A 19,224-nucleotide genomic window follows, 5' to 3' on the forward strand; every position below is an offset into this window, starting at 1 on the left:
AGCCTCAGACCAGTCAGGGGAAACATCACAAATCTCAGAGGACTACAGTAGTTCAAGTGTTGATTTACAGAGGGCAGGCAGAATAGATCAATAGGAGAACAGACTCCATTCAAATTCACAGGAGAAAGAGAACATGCTGAGACAATAATTTCCTGGGAAAGCTAAAACCTAATGAGAATTAATTCTGTCCATTTCATTCAGCCAACCAACCCTTTTGTGAGCAACAGCTTCCTGACAGAAAGGAACCCAAGGCTTCTTAATAGGATTTCCATATGATTTCCAACACCTGCTAAAAGTTATTTGTTTATATTCAGAGAGCGCTACTTGATTCAGACATCTGCTTGTCGTGCAGATATATCTTAGGAAGCAATCTAGAAAGCAGTTTTGTTGCCATGGTAACATGGATTTTCATTCTGCCCTTTAATGCACGGTAAAGTACAACATATTCACTCTTGGATTGAAGAGAAAAATTTACTATCCGTAGGACTGCTGATCAGTTTCATTTTCTCTCTAAGATTTAACATACGGAACAGAACACGGTTTAATTATCATTGCCATGTTTCAAGTGACATTATTAAATTAGACAAATACATCACTGTAGTCTGTAGCTTGACACAAGTCACTAATATATTCACTTATTCTACTGACAACTCAGTTACAAGACATTCAGTTGTTCCAAACAATTAATGCACCCACACAGGCATAGCTAAATGTTTATGGCTATAATGTAAATGCCATTAGGATATAGTTTAAAACAAAGTCAATACCGTAGTACACTATTAAATACATTTGCATTATATAAAGGAACTATCAAGTATCCACAAAGGCCATCCACAAAGAATTATTTTTACTAAGAATATTTCAGTAATCAAGGGGAAGAAGTAATCTAAAGCCATTAACAACATAAATCAAAGGCAACAAATGCAAAAAATGATGAATAGCTTCCCACTGTTACGATTGCCCCATGATGTTAAATGCCAGGTGTCTATCATTTATCATCAATCAAGTAGTGAACATTCACAAAACTTCAGATTATAGTTTTAAAAGGTTTTTGCAGTAGAAGAGACTGTATTTGATCCAGGGAAAAGCAAACTATTGCAAAAAAATAAAGACAGTTTCATTTGTTGTGGTTGCTGAAAATGATGTTAATAATGAATTTCAAGCATCCGACATATCTTTTCAAGTACTATCAACACTAAAATGCTACACTTTAATTTAACAGTGTCATATAGTGTTAATGTTTTGGGTATTTCAGCCACCACTTGATTTCTCCAAGGCGATGGTAAATAGTAACCACTGCAAGTATAACTCCCGACACCACTTCATTCAAAATGTCGTGAGAATAGCGCCATTTAAGATAGCTACAAAGGTTTTGACTGTGTTATTGACATCATTACAACCAAAACTTGTCTATTGTTGTATTGCTCAACTCTATCCTTTGCATGAATAAAATCCCATTCCGGATCAGGAAAACTATGGATTGGAGTCAAATAAAACTCTACAGTACGTTGTTTTAAACAATTACTGTTATGCTTTTGCCAACCTGGCAAAGTACAGTAAGATCAGTTACCATAAATATATAGGTGCTGATTTTATGTAGTAAGCATAACTATTGCTATTTATTTTGGATATAATGATAGCCGTCCATAACCACCTCAATTTTTTGCTGCCTCCAGAAATGTGTTTCCATGGTATGTCTGGTAAATGATGGCATGTTCAGAGTCACTGACGTGATTGAGAACAGATCTTGCATTAGTATCTTTAAAATATTAGATCCTCCAGTCCTCTCTAAACATGTTCATTATTCAACACCACTTCATAACCCTCCAACCCACTTCACTCATAAAAACGCACCACAATATAGCTAATACCTTCTAATATTCAATGGCATTACCATCATGAATCCTCCACCACAAATACCCTGGGGGTTACCAGTGAACAGAAACTGAACAAGAGTAGCCACATACATAATGTGGCTACAAGAACGTCAAAGACTATGAATCCAGCAATTTTGTGGCAAGTAACTCAACTCCTAACTCCCCAAAGCCTGCTCACTATCCACGAGGTTCATGTCAGGAGTGTGGTAAAATATTCTCCACTTGCTGGATGAGCGCAGCTTCAACAACACTGAAGAAACTCAACGGCATATAGTTTATCTTCATAGTGCACTGCATCAAGGCAGCTGGAAATATCATCAAGGTTACCTGCCAATATCGCCGTTCCCCTTTCTCTCTTTTGGGAGAAGATACAGGAGTTTGAAAGTCTGTATATCCAGACTTAAGAACAACTTCTCAATAGCAATCAGACACCTGAATCAATCACCCTTTCACACCAGCTTCCTGGAAGTGTGGTTACATCCTCCACTTTTTTATATGGTTATTCCAGTATTCCTGTTTAGGAATTTAATTTTACACTACTTCAAATTGCACTTCAACCTCTGCATCATTCTGTTGTTTTGGATTAATGGTTGTATTTATTATTGTTGTTCCTATCATTACACATACCCTTGAGATCCTTGTGAACAAGGAACCCTTGTGTATATAACAATAAACTAATATGAATCTGAATCTATCCAAGCCGTCTGCTTGATCGGCACCCCATCTATAACCATTCACATGTTCCAACACTGATGTACAGTACCAGCAAATATACCATCAACAAGATGCATTGCAGCAGTTCACCTTAAGCAGCACTTTTCAAACCAACCACCTCTACCAGCTAGAAGGACAAGGGCAGCAAAAGCATGGGAAAATCACTGTCTAGAGGTTGACATCCAAGCCACATACCATCCTTACTTGTAACTATTACTATTCCTTCACCATCACAGGGTCAAAATCCTGGAACTCCATCCCAAACCGCATTGTGGGTAAACCACACCCAAAGGACTGCAGTGGCTCAATACAATACAATACAATTTATTTGTCATTTGAACCCCATTGAGGTTCAAACGAAATGTTGTTTCTGCAGTCATACACACAAGAAAGAACCAAGACACAACACAATTTACACAAACATCCATCACAGCGCATCTCCTCCTCGCGGTGATGGAAGGCAAAGACTTATCTCTCCCCTGCACTTCCCATTCCCCTCTCGATGTCAGAGTCAAAGGCAAAGCCCCCGGTGGGCGATGGCAATTATCCTCAGGAGGACAGCTCATCATCACCATCTCAAGGCCAATTGAGGATGCATAATTAAATGTTAGCTCAACCTGCTAAGCTCATCTTTCGTGAATGAACGATAAAAAAAACAAGACTGGAAAACATAGAAACATAGAAAATAGGTGCAAGAGTCAGCACCGCCATTCATTGTGATCATGGCTGATCGTCCCCTATCAATAACCTGTGCCTGCCTTCTCCCCATATCCCTTGACTCCACTAGCCCCTAGAGCTCTAACTAACTTGCTCTTAAACCCATCGAGTGAATTGGCCTCCACTGCCCTCTATGGCAGGGAACTCCATAAATTCACAACTCTCTGGGTGAAAAAGTTTTTCCTCACCTCAGTCTTAAATGACCTCCCCTTTATTCTAAGACATGGACCACTCCCCATTCCTGAGAAGCCACCATTCAATGAAGTCAAACATTGACGATGAAATTCACCATCATCTTCAATGCCAAAGCAGACTCTTTGGCTATAAGAGGAAGTTTTTGAATGTCAAGATTTCAAACCTGGCTCAGATTTTGTAGTCTAGCAGTGACTCTTGTTATCCTGTATCCTTCTAAGACACCACAAATGATTTGAGAGATACCACATATGCGGTCTTGGAAAGATCTCCACATTCACTGGCGGGATAAGCAATGTCAGCATCTTCTCCCAGGACAATATCCCCATATTGGGGGCCTTAATACACCCTATCATGTTATTTCTATGCCCAACCCCAAACCCCCAATGCAGACACTCGACATGTTCTGTCGAAAGAGGAGGACACCAAATGGACCAAGGAAAGATTCAGGTATTTTCACAAACTCCTGTTGAAAATGTGCAACGTCCCACCTAGCCAGGAGAATCACTCGTTCATGGCTGCTCAAGTTAGAGAAAGACCACTCGGGTTGGCACTGGCAGTCTCAAGTCCATTCATCAGCAGCACAGGGATTCTCAATGTAAACAGTAGGAGTAGTAATTCTACGCCCAAACTGCCACCCACTCAGATAGCCAAGCTTCTCCTACCCCATCTATAGTAGAGTCTACAGGTCCACATTTGGCCTTATTAGTTCCTGACAAATTGTCTCAGAATCCCACAAAACTCCAACACAAGGTCATCATCAATGATAAGGAACTGTCTAAGATCATGTTAATGAAGCATTTTCAAATTCAAAACTGGGTTGTGCAGGTAAATGCAGTGTTTTAGGAATTGAATATCAACATTTTGAGGTCAGTAGTATAAATAGTGAAAAAAAGGAACTTCGGTGATAGAGGAATACCAACATGTGCTCCAGTCTTCTAGTTAGAAACATCGAAAATAGGTGCAGGAGTAGGCCATTCGGCCCTTCGAGCCTGCACCGACATTCAATATGATCATGGCTGATCATCCAACTCAGTATCCTGAATCTGCCTTCTCTCCATACCCCCTGATCCCTTTAGCCACAAGGGCCACATCCAACTCCCACTTAAATATAGCCAATGAACTGGCCTCAACTACCTTATGTGTCAGAGAATTCCAGAGATTCACCACTCTCTGTGTAAAAAATGTTTTCCTCATCTCGGTCCTAAAAGATTTCCCCTTTATCCTTAAACTGTGACCCCTTGTTCTGGACTTCCCCAACATCGGGAACAATCTTTCTGCATCTAGCCTGTCCAAACCCTTATGAATTTTGTAAGGTTCTATAAGATCCCCCCTCAATCTTCTAAATTCTAGCGAGTACAAGCCGAGTCTATCCAGTCTTTCTTCATATGAAAGTCCTGACATCCCAGGAATCAGTCTGGTGAACCTTCTCTGTACTCTATGGCAAGATGTTTTGTGTAGGTACAATACATAAATCATCACAAAAGCAAACAAAAAAAATAGCCATGGTCTCTCATTATTCTGTCCTGTGAAAAGAACGAATGCAATTACATGGAATGTAAAATCAAAAATGGCTCACTGTAATCCTGCCCAAAAGCCACAAGTAAAATAGAGCTTAATAACTGAATGACATTTCCTCTATAATTCTTCTATCCTGCATAAGAAAATATTGTCCCGGAATGGGTTAGAAAAGAAGTCTTTGTTTTAAATAAAATTAATCAAATGGTCTGTAGTTCACAAAAATATACATGTTCATAATATATCCTACACTAATTGTTACCAACATCTCCTTTACACATTAATGACTTTCAAGCGAGCCATAAAAATTTCAGGCATCATTAATTTAGATTTGCACTGGAATTTTCTTTGACAGCCAGCCAAAAATTGCTTATTATTTAGAACACTAGTAATGCCTGTTTGCACGTTAGTAGAGGAGAAAAGGGGGAAAAATGCAAAAGGCAATTTATGTCATGCTCATTACCTGTTAAAGAGCATTATTCTGCATGAATAAATTATATTATACAAGGACACAGCGTACAGCTGTTGGGAATTGTCACATTCTGGTAGTTAGACATCAGCATTAGTCACATGATGCAAAAATCATAAAATATCTCTCCTTCACAGAATAGGTTAAGAGATGATCAATTGATAAAATAGGCGACTAAATGTTACTTTGTGGATTGCTGAAAACATTTAGGAAATTAGCAAGCTAGTGTATCTTGAAATGCTGGCAGCAAGCTTTTCATCCAAATATAAATCATTTTGACATGTCTCTAAACCTTTGATACTAAAAATATTTTCTTTTTGGCCACAACACAATTTTGTTCCCTATCACAGCAAAAATTATCCTAGTTTGTTTCCCACCCACTGCAACCCATTTGTTAACCAGAGTATACTCAAATATTATTTAACCAATTGACTTATTTCCTTAAAAACAACATGCTTCGGCATTTGTAGCAAGGTCCTCATGCAAAATCAAGGCGCATTTAAACAAAGGCACTGGACATAGAACGTTGATGTTACTGAGCCTGCAACACATAACTAATATCAGTGCTTGAGTGGTTGCATGCCACTAGTTAAATGTACCTCAATCATAGCTGGTGAAGACCTGCCTCAGGTTAGTTAGAGGGTCCTCCCATACCGTGCCATTATCAATGTCCGGCCGTGAGATGGCGCTTGCAATGTTCACAGATGCCTGATATTGCCCATCATCCAGCTCAAGGAGAGATAGTCTTGATGACAAGGCTGCTTGTCCAATATGCTAATTTCTGATGGTCCATTGTAACATTGTCTATTGGTCAGACTAGATAAGGAGCTACCCAAAATGGCTTCATCATTAAATCAGTAGATTGGTATGGAGTCATACAACAAATGCTAATTACACTTATCAGCCCAAAATAGGACTTCTCTATGTTCATGTATAGAAAGCTCGGAAAATGTAATTGTGCAGAACAGTGCAGCACACCTTGCTCATTGGACTGTCATTCACACAAAGTCTTGTAGAAAAGTACAAAATTAATCCAAACCAAGAACAGACCAAGTGCTTCATTGCTTTTAAATTAAAATCACTAAAGAGCTATAGTTGGGGTATTAGTTTAGATTAGAGATACAGTGTGGTAATAGGCCCTTCGGAGAGACCAGAGTGAGACTGGTCTTTGATTATGCTGGTGGCTTTGCAGAAACATCATGAAGTGTAGATGGAGTCAATGGAAAGGAGGTTGGTTTGTGTGCTGATCTGGGCTGCGTTCACAATTTTCTGCAATTTCTTGCCATCTTGGATGGAGCTGTTCCCAAACCATGCATAATGCATTCAGATAATATGCTTTCTACGGAATATCTGTAGAAGTTGGTGAGAATTGGTGGGACAGGCCGCACTTCCTAATACTTCTAAGAAAGTAGAAGCATTGGTGTGCTTTCTTGCCCATTGCTGCAATATGGCTGGTCCAGGACAAGTTGCTGGTGATATTTACTCGTAGGAACATGAAGCCTACATCCATCTCTACTTCAGCACTGACACTGTATACCGGGGTATGTGAACCGCTTCGCTTCCTAAATTAAATAACAATCTCCTTTGTCTCACTGACATTGAGGGAAAGGTCGTTGGCTTGGCATCAGATGACGCGGTACTCAATCTACTTCTTGTATTCTGTCTCATCATTATTTGATATCTGGCCCACTACAGTGGTGTCATTTCAGGAGTAAAGAAGGGGGCTGAGAATGCACTTGCATGGGCACCAGTGTTGAGGATTATTGTAGAGGACTTTTTAAGTCAACTATCCTCACTAATTAGGGTCTGTTGGGTCAAAAAGTCGAGGATCCAGTTGCAGAGGTGAGAGCTGACTCAAAGTTCCATGAGATTGGATGGGATAATGGTTTTGAAAGCTGAGCTGTGGTCTATGAATAGAAGTCTGACGTAGGTGTCTCTTTTATCCAGGTGTTCCAGGGATGAGTGTAGGGCCAATAAGATGGCATCAGCCGTGGACCTGTTGTGGCGGTAGATCAACTGCAGTGAGTCAAGGATGTAATGTGTTCCATAACCAGCCTCTCATAGCACTTTAAGGAACTTTGGCATATCATCAAAGACTTACCAATTTCTATAAAGCACCGTTGAAAGCAGATTATCGGGATGCATCACAACTTGGTTTGGCAATGGTCTGGGCTCTAAACAGACAGCAAGAAATTGCATAGACTTGTGGATGTAGGCCAGTCCACAACACAAACCAGCCTCCCGCCACTTGGGCACGATCTACACTTGATGCATCGGAAAGCCAGCTAATGTAATCAAGGACCATTTGATCGAGGTCATTCCCTCTTCTCCCCTCTCCTGTCAGCAGAAGATGCAAACTACCAGATTCAAAAACAGATTCTTCCCCATTGTTATCAAACTACTGAACATACATCTCATAAGCTAAGGTGTAGCCCAATCTCCCAGCCGACCTTATTTTTTAACTGCAGTGAGAAATTATATCAGTGGAAGCAAGAAAATTCCCAACCTCTGTAAATTCTTGATGCATGGCATGACCCGTCAGATATTTTTCCACTTTGTACATGGGAAGCAATCCACAGATAGCACGCCGACATTATGCAAGTGCATTCGTAACCTAGGCAGATCCAGGTCACACAATGCCAAAAGTCTTGAAATTCAAAACTTTAATGTGTAAATCGACAACGCATCAATTGGAATAGCTTTATTCCATCTGGAGCAGCCAATATCACCTCAATGTTAGTTGTCTCACAAGGAATTGCCCACTTTCTACCAAAGACTTAGTCACATTTTTAGCACCAAAGTAACCAGTAATTTCAAGCAAGGACGGATATATATTTCTGCAGTTACCACACTGTGTGATTCAGAAGTGATGACAAAATTGCCACTAGCAGAACAAACACAACATATTTTGGCTGCATTATTAAACGTTGGCCTGTCCACCTGTCAAAGTGAATGTAAAACATGACCATATCTTGCAGCTGGGCATGGAGTTTTCCAATGCATTACAATATTTTCCCTTCACCCATCAGATCCAATAAAGTAGGCTAACTAGTTATTTCACTCAGCTGCAGTTCATGAAACATTACTTTGTACGAGCTAACTATTACATTTACTTATATAATAATAGTTCCTTCATCACAAAACAAAATGATTCAATGCACTGTGATTTTCTGAAGAAAGTATAAAAGGTGATCTGTAATTGTGAGCATCTTATTTCTTTTGTGACACTGGCACATTCAAATGTCAAATCTCATGTTCAACTACTTCTGGGGTCAAATACCCAAACAAGGGTGGCACAGTGCTGGAGGTAATAGAATAGCGACTGAAACCTGACCTTGGGTGCTGTCTGGGTGGAGTATGAACATTAAGTGATCATGTGGGTTTCCTTCAGGTGTTCCAGTTTCCTCCCAAATCTCAAAGACTTGTTCATTAGTAGTTTAATTGCAGACTGTTAAATTGCCCCCAGTGTGTAATTGAGTGGTATAATCCAAAGAGAGTTGATGAGAATGTGGGAGAATAGGAGAAATTGGATTAATGTAGAATAAGTGTTGATAGGTGATTGATTGTCAGTGCTGAAGGGACAAACTGTGCTGTGTCTCTACGACCCTTTACAAAATGTAAATTAGTTCAAAAAACAATGATTTTATAAAAAGTTTTTTGCAGGTTCACACACACACACACCAAAAAAATGTTTTATCAGGTATACAGCAGTTATTGAGTATTGACCCCACCAATAGATCAAAACACAAGCATTCGACTTCCAGACTGACAGGTTTTCCTGATTTCCAAGGTCAGTCATCAAAAATATGTATTTATTTTTCATTAACCCGCTAACATGAGCTAGCAGTATGCTGGTAGGCTAAAAATGAAAAGTCAAGTATTCCGAGATAATGTGTTTCCCATCAATTTCCCATTGGATCCTCAGCTCTAAAACAAAACCATGTTTAGACACAGATCTAAAGTTATCGGTGGCAATGTGACAACAAAAGCATTTCTGCACCACAGCAATATCAGAAGATACATGGGACTATAAATGAAAATCAAAATGACAAAAAACAAGAAAATTGACAAAAGATCCAATTTGTATTCCCTTGTAAAAAAGTTTGTTGAAACCTACCTTTACTGAGTCTCTGTCTGTTCTCGTGGGAAGCCACATCATTAAATAAATGAACGAGGTTGCAATCAATAGAGCAAGGAAAAATGGGAAATGGGGAAAGGGGTAGGAGGGAAAAACAAGCACCTGTTATCATGATTGTCAGGTTATCCAATCACCAGATGTGTCGTTTCCTAGTAAAGTACATTTTCACATCCTATATTAACACATCTACAGCAGAGGATTTATATTCTGAATTTACATCGGGTGACATCTGCATTCTGTCCTACCCTGTCTCCCAGGTCTAACCCCAAGATATTACTTTTAGTTGGAGAAAAATATATATTATTCTGATGGGGTAGATAGGGAGATACAGTTGTCGAGTCAAGGGTAGTTGTATTTTTGCACAATTGTATAATCTCCATCAGTGTAATTCTTTGATTTAACAAAATCTCTCGAAACTTAAGTAAGGGTAAAACTTCGAACTGGATGACACATTACATTTGTAATGTTCAAAGTTGAAGAACAAATTAACTACTTTGTTAATTGATCCATCGGGATCCCACTTCCAAGTATGAAGTAGGAAATGATTTCACTGATAAAGAGTAGAATGTCCCATGTAGTGATAAGTATGATCATTTCCTTTTCACTAATCCTCTTAATGAAGTCATCTGAATTTAGTATTGGACTATGCAGACAGATTGACTAATCAATTCAATGAATCAACAGAATAATTTGGTCTGCAAAATATTATACCTTTCACTTGATATTTTATAACTATTTTATAATTTTCTTTCTTACTTTTTGTGATAATTTACAAACAGATAATTTTCCCAACCTGCGGATTAATGAAGAAAGCACTTGAATCGATTCATAACTTTATGTTGTAGTTGATCAAGCAGTCTGCAAAATAATATTTTTCCTTGATGGAAAATCATTGCTCTTTATATTGATTGCGAGGTGTCAGTAAGAATGAACATACTCATCTTTCAAGGAGCATATAATCACAGAACAAAGAGCAGGGGTAAGTGAAGGAGGGTCAGTTCACTAATGGCAGACTAGATTCAAGTGTCACTTTAAGGACCCAATTAGCTTCACCACTGACAACCCTCACCATCAAAGTCCTAAAAAATCCACTTTCAATCAGAAAGTTGATGCTTTAACAGTAATGTGGTTCTTTACATTACTGCTATATTTATAGTTATTCACTTCAAATCAGAAGCAAAAAAATAATCTAATTTGGTCAATGGTTGGATAGGAAATATAAAGTTGCTGGTTATAAGATTGCAGTTTGTTTCCTACATTTGTAAAAGAAGGTAACAAAGTAAAGGAATTGTTCAGTTATCTATTTTCTCTCATTTCCAAATATGTTTTAGGAAAGACAATGATGTCTGACTTCATTTTTAACTGCTTCTCGTTTTATCCAGGATACAGATTGTCTAAGCTAAATGATTTGAAATGTTTTATTGTTTAATAATTCAAAGTGGGTGAATTGATATCTATTTGTCTTCTTGTGCTTTTAAGAATTCAGACTTAGCAAGGTAAGGTTGGAAATAAAGTATTACGTTGAATGGCTCTCAAGTTGGAATAGTTTGGGAGTTGCTGTTTAAACTTCATTGGTGGAAATATATTATCCAGCCTCTCCCACACAAAAAATAACATAAATTTCCTACTTCATCAAATGTTTATTTTCAACATGATGCAAAATTTAAGAATAACTTCAACGTACTAGTTTTAATATCACAAATTACACAGGAGAAATGGGAAAGTAGGAAGGTAAAGAATCACTATTGCAATTAGGAATTTCAAAACTGATATTGATGGTTTTTCAATTATGAGTATTATCAGATACAAAACTAACGCAATTTATCAGTGAAGATACAGATTAGCATTAATTCAATTGAATAATGAAAGGGACGTGAAAATTTATAGCATATTCCTATTACCGTTATTAAAAACAGTTACTAACACCAGGTTGAAGAAGGGTCGTGACCCAAAACGTCAATTGTCCATTCTCTCCACTGATGCTGCCTGACCCACTGAATTCCTCCACCAATTTGATTTTTGATTAACACCAGGTTCCCATTTTATAATTACTGTCTACATCTCAGATTTCAAACATTGTTTACCTCTTTGATGGTCTGTTTCATGGTGCTTTTTCTCATTTTTCATAGCACTCGATAATGCCAATAGTCCTGCACTGCTTCCAACAGATGGGATTCCTGGAAGCTGGAGTCCTGATGGGTGCGGAGTGAGGGGTACTGGAAGTGCATGGCCGTGGGATAAGTGTTGGGCTTGTAGTTGCTGCTGCTGCTGTGGAAAAATTAACTTGTATGAACATAATGTGTGAAAAAAAATTAGAAAATGTACATAAAATCACGAGAACACATTGAGAAATACAGTATTGCAAAAATAAAAAGCACAATTATCTTTCACGTTTCCCCCCCCAGTTTAATAATTTATTAAAAATCTAGGCTCTGATATTCAGGAAAAGATGAAGAAGGTGACGGCAGAGAAATTAGGAACTTACTAAATTTAAGAAAATAACAATTGTTCTTTTTTAGCCATTTTCCTCTCAGCATTTATTCCAGTTAACAGGATGGTTTGCACCAGAAGCTTAGTGCTATGACGAGGTCACTATTCTCTGCAACCACTGTGGTAGAATGCAGAGATCTGGGATTGGTGGGAGTAAGAGGTGTAAAGGAAAAAAGCAGGATTCATTTGATTATAAGCAAGAAATTGGTTCATGGTTACCATCGCAGTGAGATAGGGTGTAATGGGGAGGTGAAAGGTAGGGCAATCAAAGAAGAGGAAACGGGATAGAGATTGTGATAGTAAGGAAATCAGCAATTAGTTGGTCAAATCAAAGAAAACAAGGGGCAGAGCACTTATGTATCTCAAGAAATTGTGTATCTCAAGCCCACCAGATGCACTATAAAAGTCACTTCCTGAGCCAGCAGTACACTAAATTGTGTTCTAGGAGACCCAAATACCAACTTTATTTAATTGCCTCCCGATTATACAGTGAATCTGTTGATTTGACTATGTTAGTGTCTTGCCCCTTTAAAAGACTAACCTACATAGCAAATAACCTCTCCAATCATTAACATCAAGGCCCAAATGTATACGCAAGTATTTATATGACTGCTACATGTTGTTTATAGCAATAAAAGAGAGTTTCGCAATTGATCTGCCACTTTAAATAGTTCATCATTATTTTTTAAGGTACAATTGAAGCTAAAGGAAACTGAGTGTTAATTTGGTATAGAAATGAAAACTACATTTGTAATTGTTTAAAAGAAGCCTGGATATTCACTTTCCCAGCACTCCATTTTCAATTTTTTTCAATGCAAATGTTGAATTATTTTGCATCTAGAGCTAAATCACACAGCTTGCTGGTGTAACTATTTGGATTTGTAATTCAGGAAACTAGTTTTGAATAATACTTTAGCTTAAAAAGTGCAAAGAAAATATGATAAAAAATTAACAATGTAACATAATAAAAAATCCAGAAACAATTAGAGCATAATACAACACATTAACCAGGAACAATGTAACTACTTCAATGGCACACTGAATAGTACTTAAATGCTAAGAAATGTAAGCTACTCCAAATGAAACAGCATTTTACTGTAAGCAACTACATTAAGATGCTTACAAAAATAGGCCTTCTGCCCCTCCACAAATAGCAAATCAGCTGAAAAGAATTGACAATGAGAAAACACCACCTCAGCCCTCAGAGTGTCCTTAGCAGTACTTCAACAAATTACTAAAATAATCTGATGTAGCAGAGATTCAGCTCCTTAGGCTTGCTCAATGATATTGAAGTAATTGTATACTCTGTGCACGTTTGGTGATGCTCGAATAAAAAGCTAGAGGCCTGCCCTTGTCCTCTTTGCAAGTCTGCGAGTTTATGTTGTGACAGGTTTATTTGAATGGGACTATGATGCATGCACCAGCAGCTCCACTGACAAGAGTTTAAAGTCTGTTTTACCAGTACACTGGAACACATAGAAAAGCCCTCAAGAGGTTAGAATGTGAGTGTTTGACCTCAGCTAGAGCTGCATGAAGCTTTGTGCTGTACTAACCATTGCTGGGTAGATGGTTTGCTACTGTTGACAGGTGGAAGGAGCAAGGAGCATAATGCAATTTAGTCTGTGCATTGTGGAATATACCATTCACAAAAATAAACACAATGCATCAAAAAGATTAGAATTCTCTCAATTACCATAAAACCATATAACAATTACAGCACGGAAACAGGCCATCTCGGCCCTACAAGTCCGTGCCAAACAATTATTTTCCCCTCGTCCCATATGCCTGCACTCAGACCTTAACCCTCCATTCCTTTCTCATCCATATACCTACCCAATTTATTTTTAAATGATAAAATCGAACCTGCCTCCACCACTTCCACTGGAAGCTCATTCCACACAGCTACCACTCTCTGAGTAAAGAAGTTCCCCCTCATGTTACCCCTAAACTTCTGTCCCTTCATTCTGAAATCATGTCCTCTTGTTTGAATCTTCCCTACTGTCAATGGGTAAAGCTTGTCCACGTCAACTCTGTCTATCCCTCTCATCATTTTAAAGACCTCTATCAAGTCCCCCCTTAACCTTCTGCGCTCCAGAGAATAAAGACCTATCTTATTCAACCTTTCTCTGTAACTTAGTTGCTGAAACCCAGGCAACATTCTAGTAAATCTCCTCTGTACTCTCTCTATTTTGTTGACATCCTTCCTATAACTGGGCGACCAAAATTGTACACCATACTCCAGAATTGGTCTCACCAATGCCTTGTACAATTTTAACATTACATCCCAACTTCTATACTCAATGCTCTGATTTATAAAGGCTAGCATACCAAAAGCTTTCTTTACCACCCCATCTATATGAGATTCCACCTTCAGGGAACTATGCACAGTTATTCCTAGATCCCTCTGTTCAACTGCATTCCTCAATTTGCTACCATTTACCATGTACATCCTATTTTGATTTGTCCTGCCAAGGTGTAGCACCTCACACTTATCAGCATTAAACTCCATCTGCCATCTTTCAGCCCATTCTTCCAAATGGCCTAAATCTCTCTGTAGACTTTGGAAATCTACTTCATTATCCCCAACACCACCTATCTTAGTATCATCTGCATACTTACTAATCCAATTTACCACACCTTCATCCAGATCATTGATGTACATGACAAACAACAGTGGACCCAACACAGATCCCTGAGGCACCCCACTAGTCACCTGCCTCCAACCTGACAAACAGTCATCCACCATTACTCTCTGGTGTCTCCCATTCAGCCACTGTTGAATCCATCTTGCTACTCCTGCATTTATACCCAACAATTGAACCTTCTTAACCAACCTTCCATGAGGAACCTTGTCAAAGGCCTTACTAAAGTCCATATAGACAACATCCACTGCATTACCCTCATCAATTTCCCTAGTAACCTCTTCAAACAATTCAAGAAGATTAGTCAAACATGACCTTCCAGGCACAAATCCATGTTGACTGTTCCTAATCAGACCCTGTTTATCCAGATGCTTATATATATATTATCTCTAAGTATCTTTTCCATTAATTTGCCCACCACTGAAGTCAAACTAACAGGTCTATAATTGCTAGGTTTACTCTTAAAACCCTTTTTAAACAATGGAACAACATGCGCAGCACGCCAATCCTCGGGGACTATTCCTGTTTAATGACATTTGAAATATTTCTGTCATAAACCCTGCTATTTCTACACTAACTTCCCTCAATGTCCTAGGGAATATCCTGTCAGGACCTGGAGACTTATCCATTTTTATATTTTTCAAAAGTGTCAGCACTTCTTTTTCTTTGAATCTCATGGTATCCATAGCTACTCTACTCGTTTCCCTTGCCTCACATAATTCAATATCTTTCTCCTCGGTGAATACCGAAGAAAATAAATTGTTCAATATCTCCCCCATCTCTTTTGGCTGCAGATAGCTATCCACTCTGTCTATCTAATGGACCAATTTTATCCCCTCGTTATCCTTTTGCTATTAATATAGCTGTAGAAACCCTTTGGATTTACTTTCACCTTACTTGCCAAAGCAACCTCATATCTTCTTTTAGCTTTTCTAATTTATTTCTTAAGATTCTTTTTACATTCCTTATACTCCTCAAGCACCTCATTTACTCCATGCTGCCTATAATTATTGTAGATCTCTCTCTTTTTCCGAACCAAGTGTCCAATTTCCCTTGAAAACCAGGGCTCTTTCCAATTTTTACTATTTCCTTTCAACCGAACAAGGACATAAAGATTCTGTACTCTTAAAATTTCCCCCTTTAAATGTCCTCCATTTCTCTTCTACATCCTTCCCATAAAACAAAATTTATTTAAAATAATATTTTACTTTAATTAGATCCAATTAAAAATCAATTTTCAATATTAGTTTTCAATGATCTGTAACTATTTACTGTAATTGAATATACAACTATTTATTTCATGACAACAAATTGCCGTGATTAATTATCTAATAAAGTACATGAATACGTTGTAAAGTATTCAAAACTAAGCTGAAGGAATATGATTTTATTTGCAGGAAGTTGGGGGGAAAGATAAATAAGCACCAGCAAAACAGATATCAGACCGCAGGAAGTTCAAATGCGAGAGCTGCATTAATGAGAATGCTTTACATGAATCTTCTGAGGTTCAGCATTCAAGTCCTAATAGAACAATCTAACTTTCTATGAAGCTAACCAATAATGGATTTTTGAGTGGAGAAATAATTGCATTTTGAAGCAGCAGAAATCAAGTTCCTTTTTCCGTTATGGTTCGTACATAGAGTTACATGAAACATTTTAAAGCAAATTATATTTAGGTCCAATAGTCATCATGAAATGTGTTAAAACTGCCTCTCTGAATATGACAACTCAGTGCTCCATTCCACCACCCTGTCCTGCTGAGTTTCTCCAGCATTGTTGTGTCTATCTTTGGTTTAAACCAGCATCTGCAGTTCCTTCCTCCACACTCAATATTTGATTACCTTTCTGAAACAACTGGAATTTTTCCAGTTAGTTTCCCCTATAGAGACTTCGGCTCATAAGTGCAATATAAATGATGGCCAAAAGACTACTTTACATTCATTCTCCTAGTTTTAGCCAAATAATAGATGGGTAAAACACTACCTATTTATTCCCATCAGCAAATGCTTCAAACGACTCTTACAGTGTCTTGAGTAATCTCATGTCACACTAACATGATGGGAGATGGCCTCCTGGCAAAAGACCTTTGTGTGAGACCTTAGTGTGAGATGATCTCACACAAAGGTCTTTTGCCAGGAGGCAACCTCCCATCATATCAGTGTGACCCAGCCTAGTGCAGTGTAACATATCAGTTCGGAGGTCACAGGAGCAGAAATAGACCATTCGGCTTATCAAGTCTAGTCTAGTTTAGTTTAGAGATACAGCGTCGAAACATGCCCTTCGGCCCACCGAGTCCGCATCGATCCCCACACATTAACACTATCCTACACACACTAGGGACAATTTACAATTATACCAAGCCAGTAAACCTACAAACCTGTACGTCTTTGGCGTGTGGGAGGAAACCGAAGATCTCGGAGTAAACCCATGTAGTCACGGGGAGAATGTACAAACTCCATACAGACAGCACACTTAGTCGGGATCGAACCTGGGTTTCCGGCACTGCAAGCTCTACCGCTGCGCCACCGTACCACCACTACTCTGCCTTTCAATCATGGCTGATCTATCTTTCCCTCTCAACCCCTTTCTCCTGTGTTCTCCTCATAAACCCTGACACAACATTTCTTAAGCAAGTGATCAGCTCCACAAATTGCGTACGCAATGATTTGGATCTCACAGGCTGTCAATGAAATCAATGATGTCGCAAACACTCAAAAACACCAAACAACATTTTTTTTAAAATATTAAAACTGAAAATAACTCAGCACACTGAACACCAATTAAATGCATTTAGAAAAGATAATTAATTCAAGGAACAAGGCTTACTGAATAACACTCCCATTACCCCATAGCTCTTTTTTCTGACTGATTTCAATGGGCCTTTTGTACGTGCAGGCACCAGCGCAGTGAGCAGATGTTCTAGCCTGAGAACTGCCCCATTGGATTCCATGATGAATCCAATGGTGCACTGCAGGCCTTGCAGCAGCAACACAAAAGATGCCATCACAGGCTCAAGCCCACACCATCCCTGGTTTACAGGAAATCCATGTAAAAACACAGACAAGCACAATTGAAGTATTGGTACCCGAGTGGAATATTTTCCCCTTTGATATATATGTACAGTCCTGGAAAAAGAAACATTCAGGTTTTAAGGAGCACTTGTAGGTAATAATAATAATAAGCCTTTATTGTCATTGTACTTAGAAATACGATGAAATTAGGAGTGTTACTCCTGATCAGTGCAACCAAAACAGGTCCAAACAAGACAAAGTCACATACAATGCATTCAATACGTTATTTTGCACGGGAAAAATATTACACTTTGAATTTAGTAAATACTTTAAAGGATTTTAAAAAAGAGTAAATATTAGCTGAGTGGTCCGTTTTATAGTGGAATTGATGACAGCATTCTCATGTCGTGTGGATAGTTGAGGAACTTAAGAGTTCTAATGGCCCAGGGAAAAGAAACTGTTCTTGAGTCTGTTTGTCCGGCTTTTGACGCACCTGTACCGCCTACCAGAGGGCAGGAGGTTGAATAGTGACTGTATAGTGCTCTCCTTTTCTGATGGCCAGCACACTCTCGGTCTTTGATTATAGCTTTCCTCTAAACTGGCACTCTCAGGAAGTGCGGACCGCTGCTGGGTCTTTTTTACCACCGCAGAAGTGTGAGAGAGGCCCTCCGAGATGTGCGTTCCCAGGAATTTGAAGGTGGAAACCCTCTCGACACAGTCCCCGTTGATGGAGCGGGGCAGGGTCGTCAGTGCCTTCTGATCGATTTTCTGGGATATTAAGTTTTTGAACACCACTCTGACAGCTTCAGGGCTCATCTCTGTACGCTGCCTCGTCTCCTCCTGCAGTGCTCTCACTTTGAAGTGCTGAAAAACTGGTCCGGGGTCAGCACATCACTTCTGCCCCGAAGCTTTGACCACACCGCGTACATACAATATGAGGACCAGCACAGCACTCCATGCGCACTGTCTCATGGAGGAGTGGTAGAAGGTCACTAGTACTACAGCTCTGCTTTTAATACTCCTCTAAAACTGGTGGACAAACTGGGGGACTTCCTTCCACACTCCACCTCAGGAAAATAGTGCAAAGCCGCAGAGTGGGCCATCACACATCCACGGCCCTCAGCCTCAGTTTTTACTCTACACCATCTACACGCATGACTGCACCCCCGCAGAAGTGTTGCGGATGACACTGCCCAGGAGAGGCCCTCCGCGATCAGAGGGGACTGTGTAGAGAGGGTGCGTTTCCCAGGAATTTGAAGGTGGAAACCCTCTCGACACAGGAGGACCCCGTTGATGTAGAGCGGGAACAGGGTCCGCTCTGTGCCTTCTGTAGTCGATGACCATTTCCTTTGCGGGTGCTTCACTCAGAGGCTGCTGATGTCCTTTTAAGTGCCCATTGAGTACTAACATACTGTGTATGCGTGCGGTACACCAGCTGCACAGCGGCTCAGAGGAA

The 19,224-nt window shown here is 39.3% G+C and overlaps 1 protein-coding gene across 20 annotated transcripts in view; it reads right to left on the minus strand.

Moving 5' to 3' along the window:
- LOC129695752 (transducin-like enhancer protein 4) overlaps positions 1-19,224 on the minus strand; it is a 126,634-nt gene that overhangs the window by 39,377 nt on the left and 68,033 nt on the right. For 10 of the 20 annotated variants that reach the window (XM_055633016.1, XM_055633017.1, XM_055633019.1 and 7 more), the window contains 2 exons: positions 11,710-11,893; positions 9,605-9,621 (listed from right to left, as the gene is read on the minus strand). In XM_055633016.1, the coding sequence (XP_055488991.1) occupies positions 9,605-9,621; positions 11,710-11,893 (201 nt within the window). Of the gene's footprint in view, positions 1-9,604; positions 9,622-11,709; positions 11,909-19,224 lie in introns of all 20 variants that reach the window. The other 10 variants (XM_055633020.1, XM_055633022.1, XM_055633024.1 and 7 more) reach the window with 2 other exon arrangements.

The sequence above is a fragment of the Leucoraja erinacea genome, chromosome 3 (genome assembly GCF_028641065.1).
Source record: "Leucoraja erinacea ecotype New England chromosome 3, Leri_hhj_1, whole genome shotgun sequence".
NCBI classification, from domain to species: Eukaryota; Metazoa; Chordata; class Chondrichthyes; order Rajiformes; family Rajidae; genus Leucoraja; species Leucoraja erinaceus.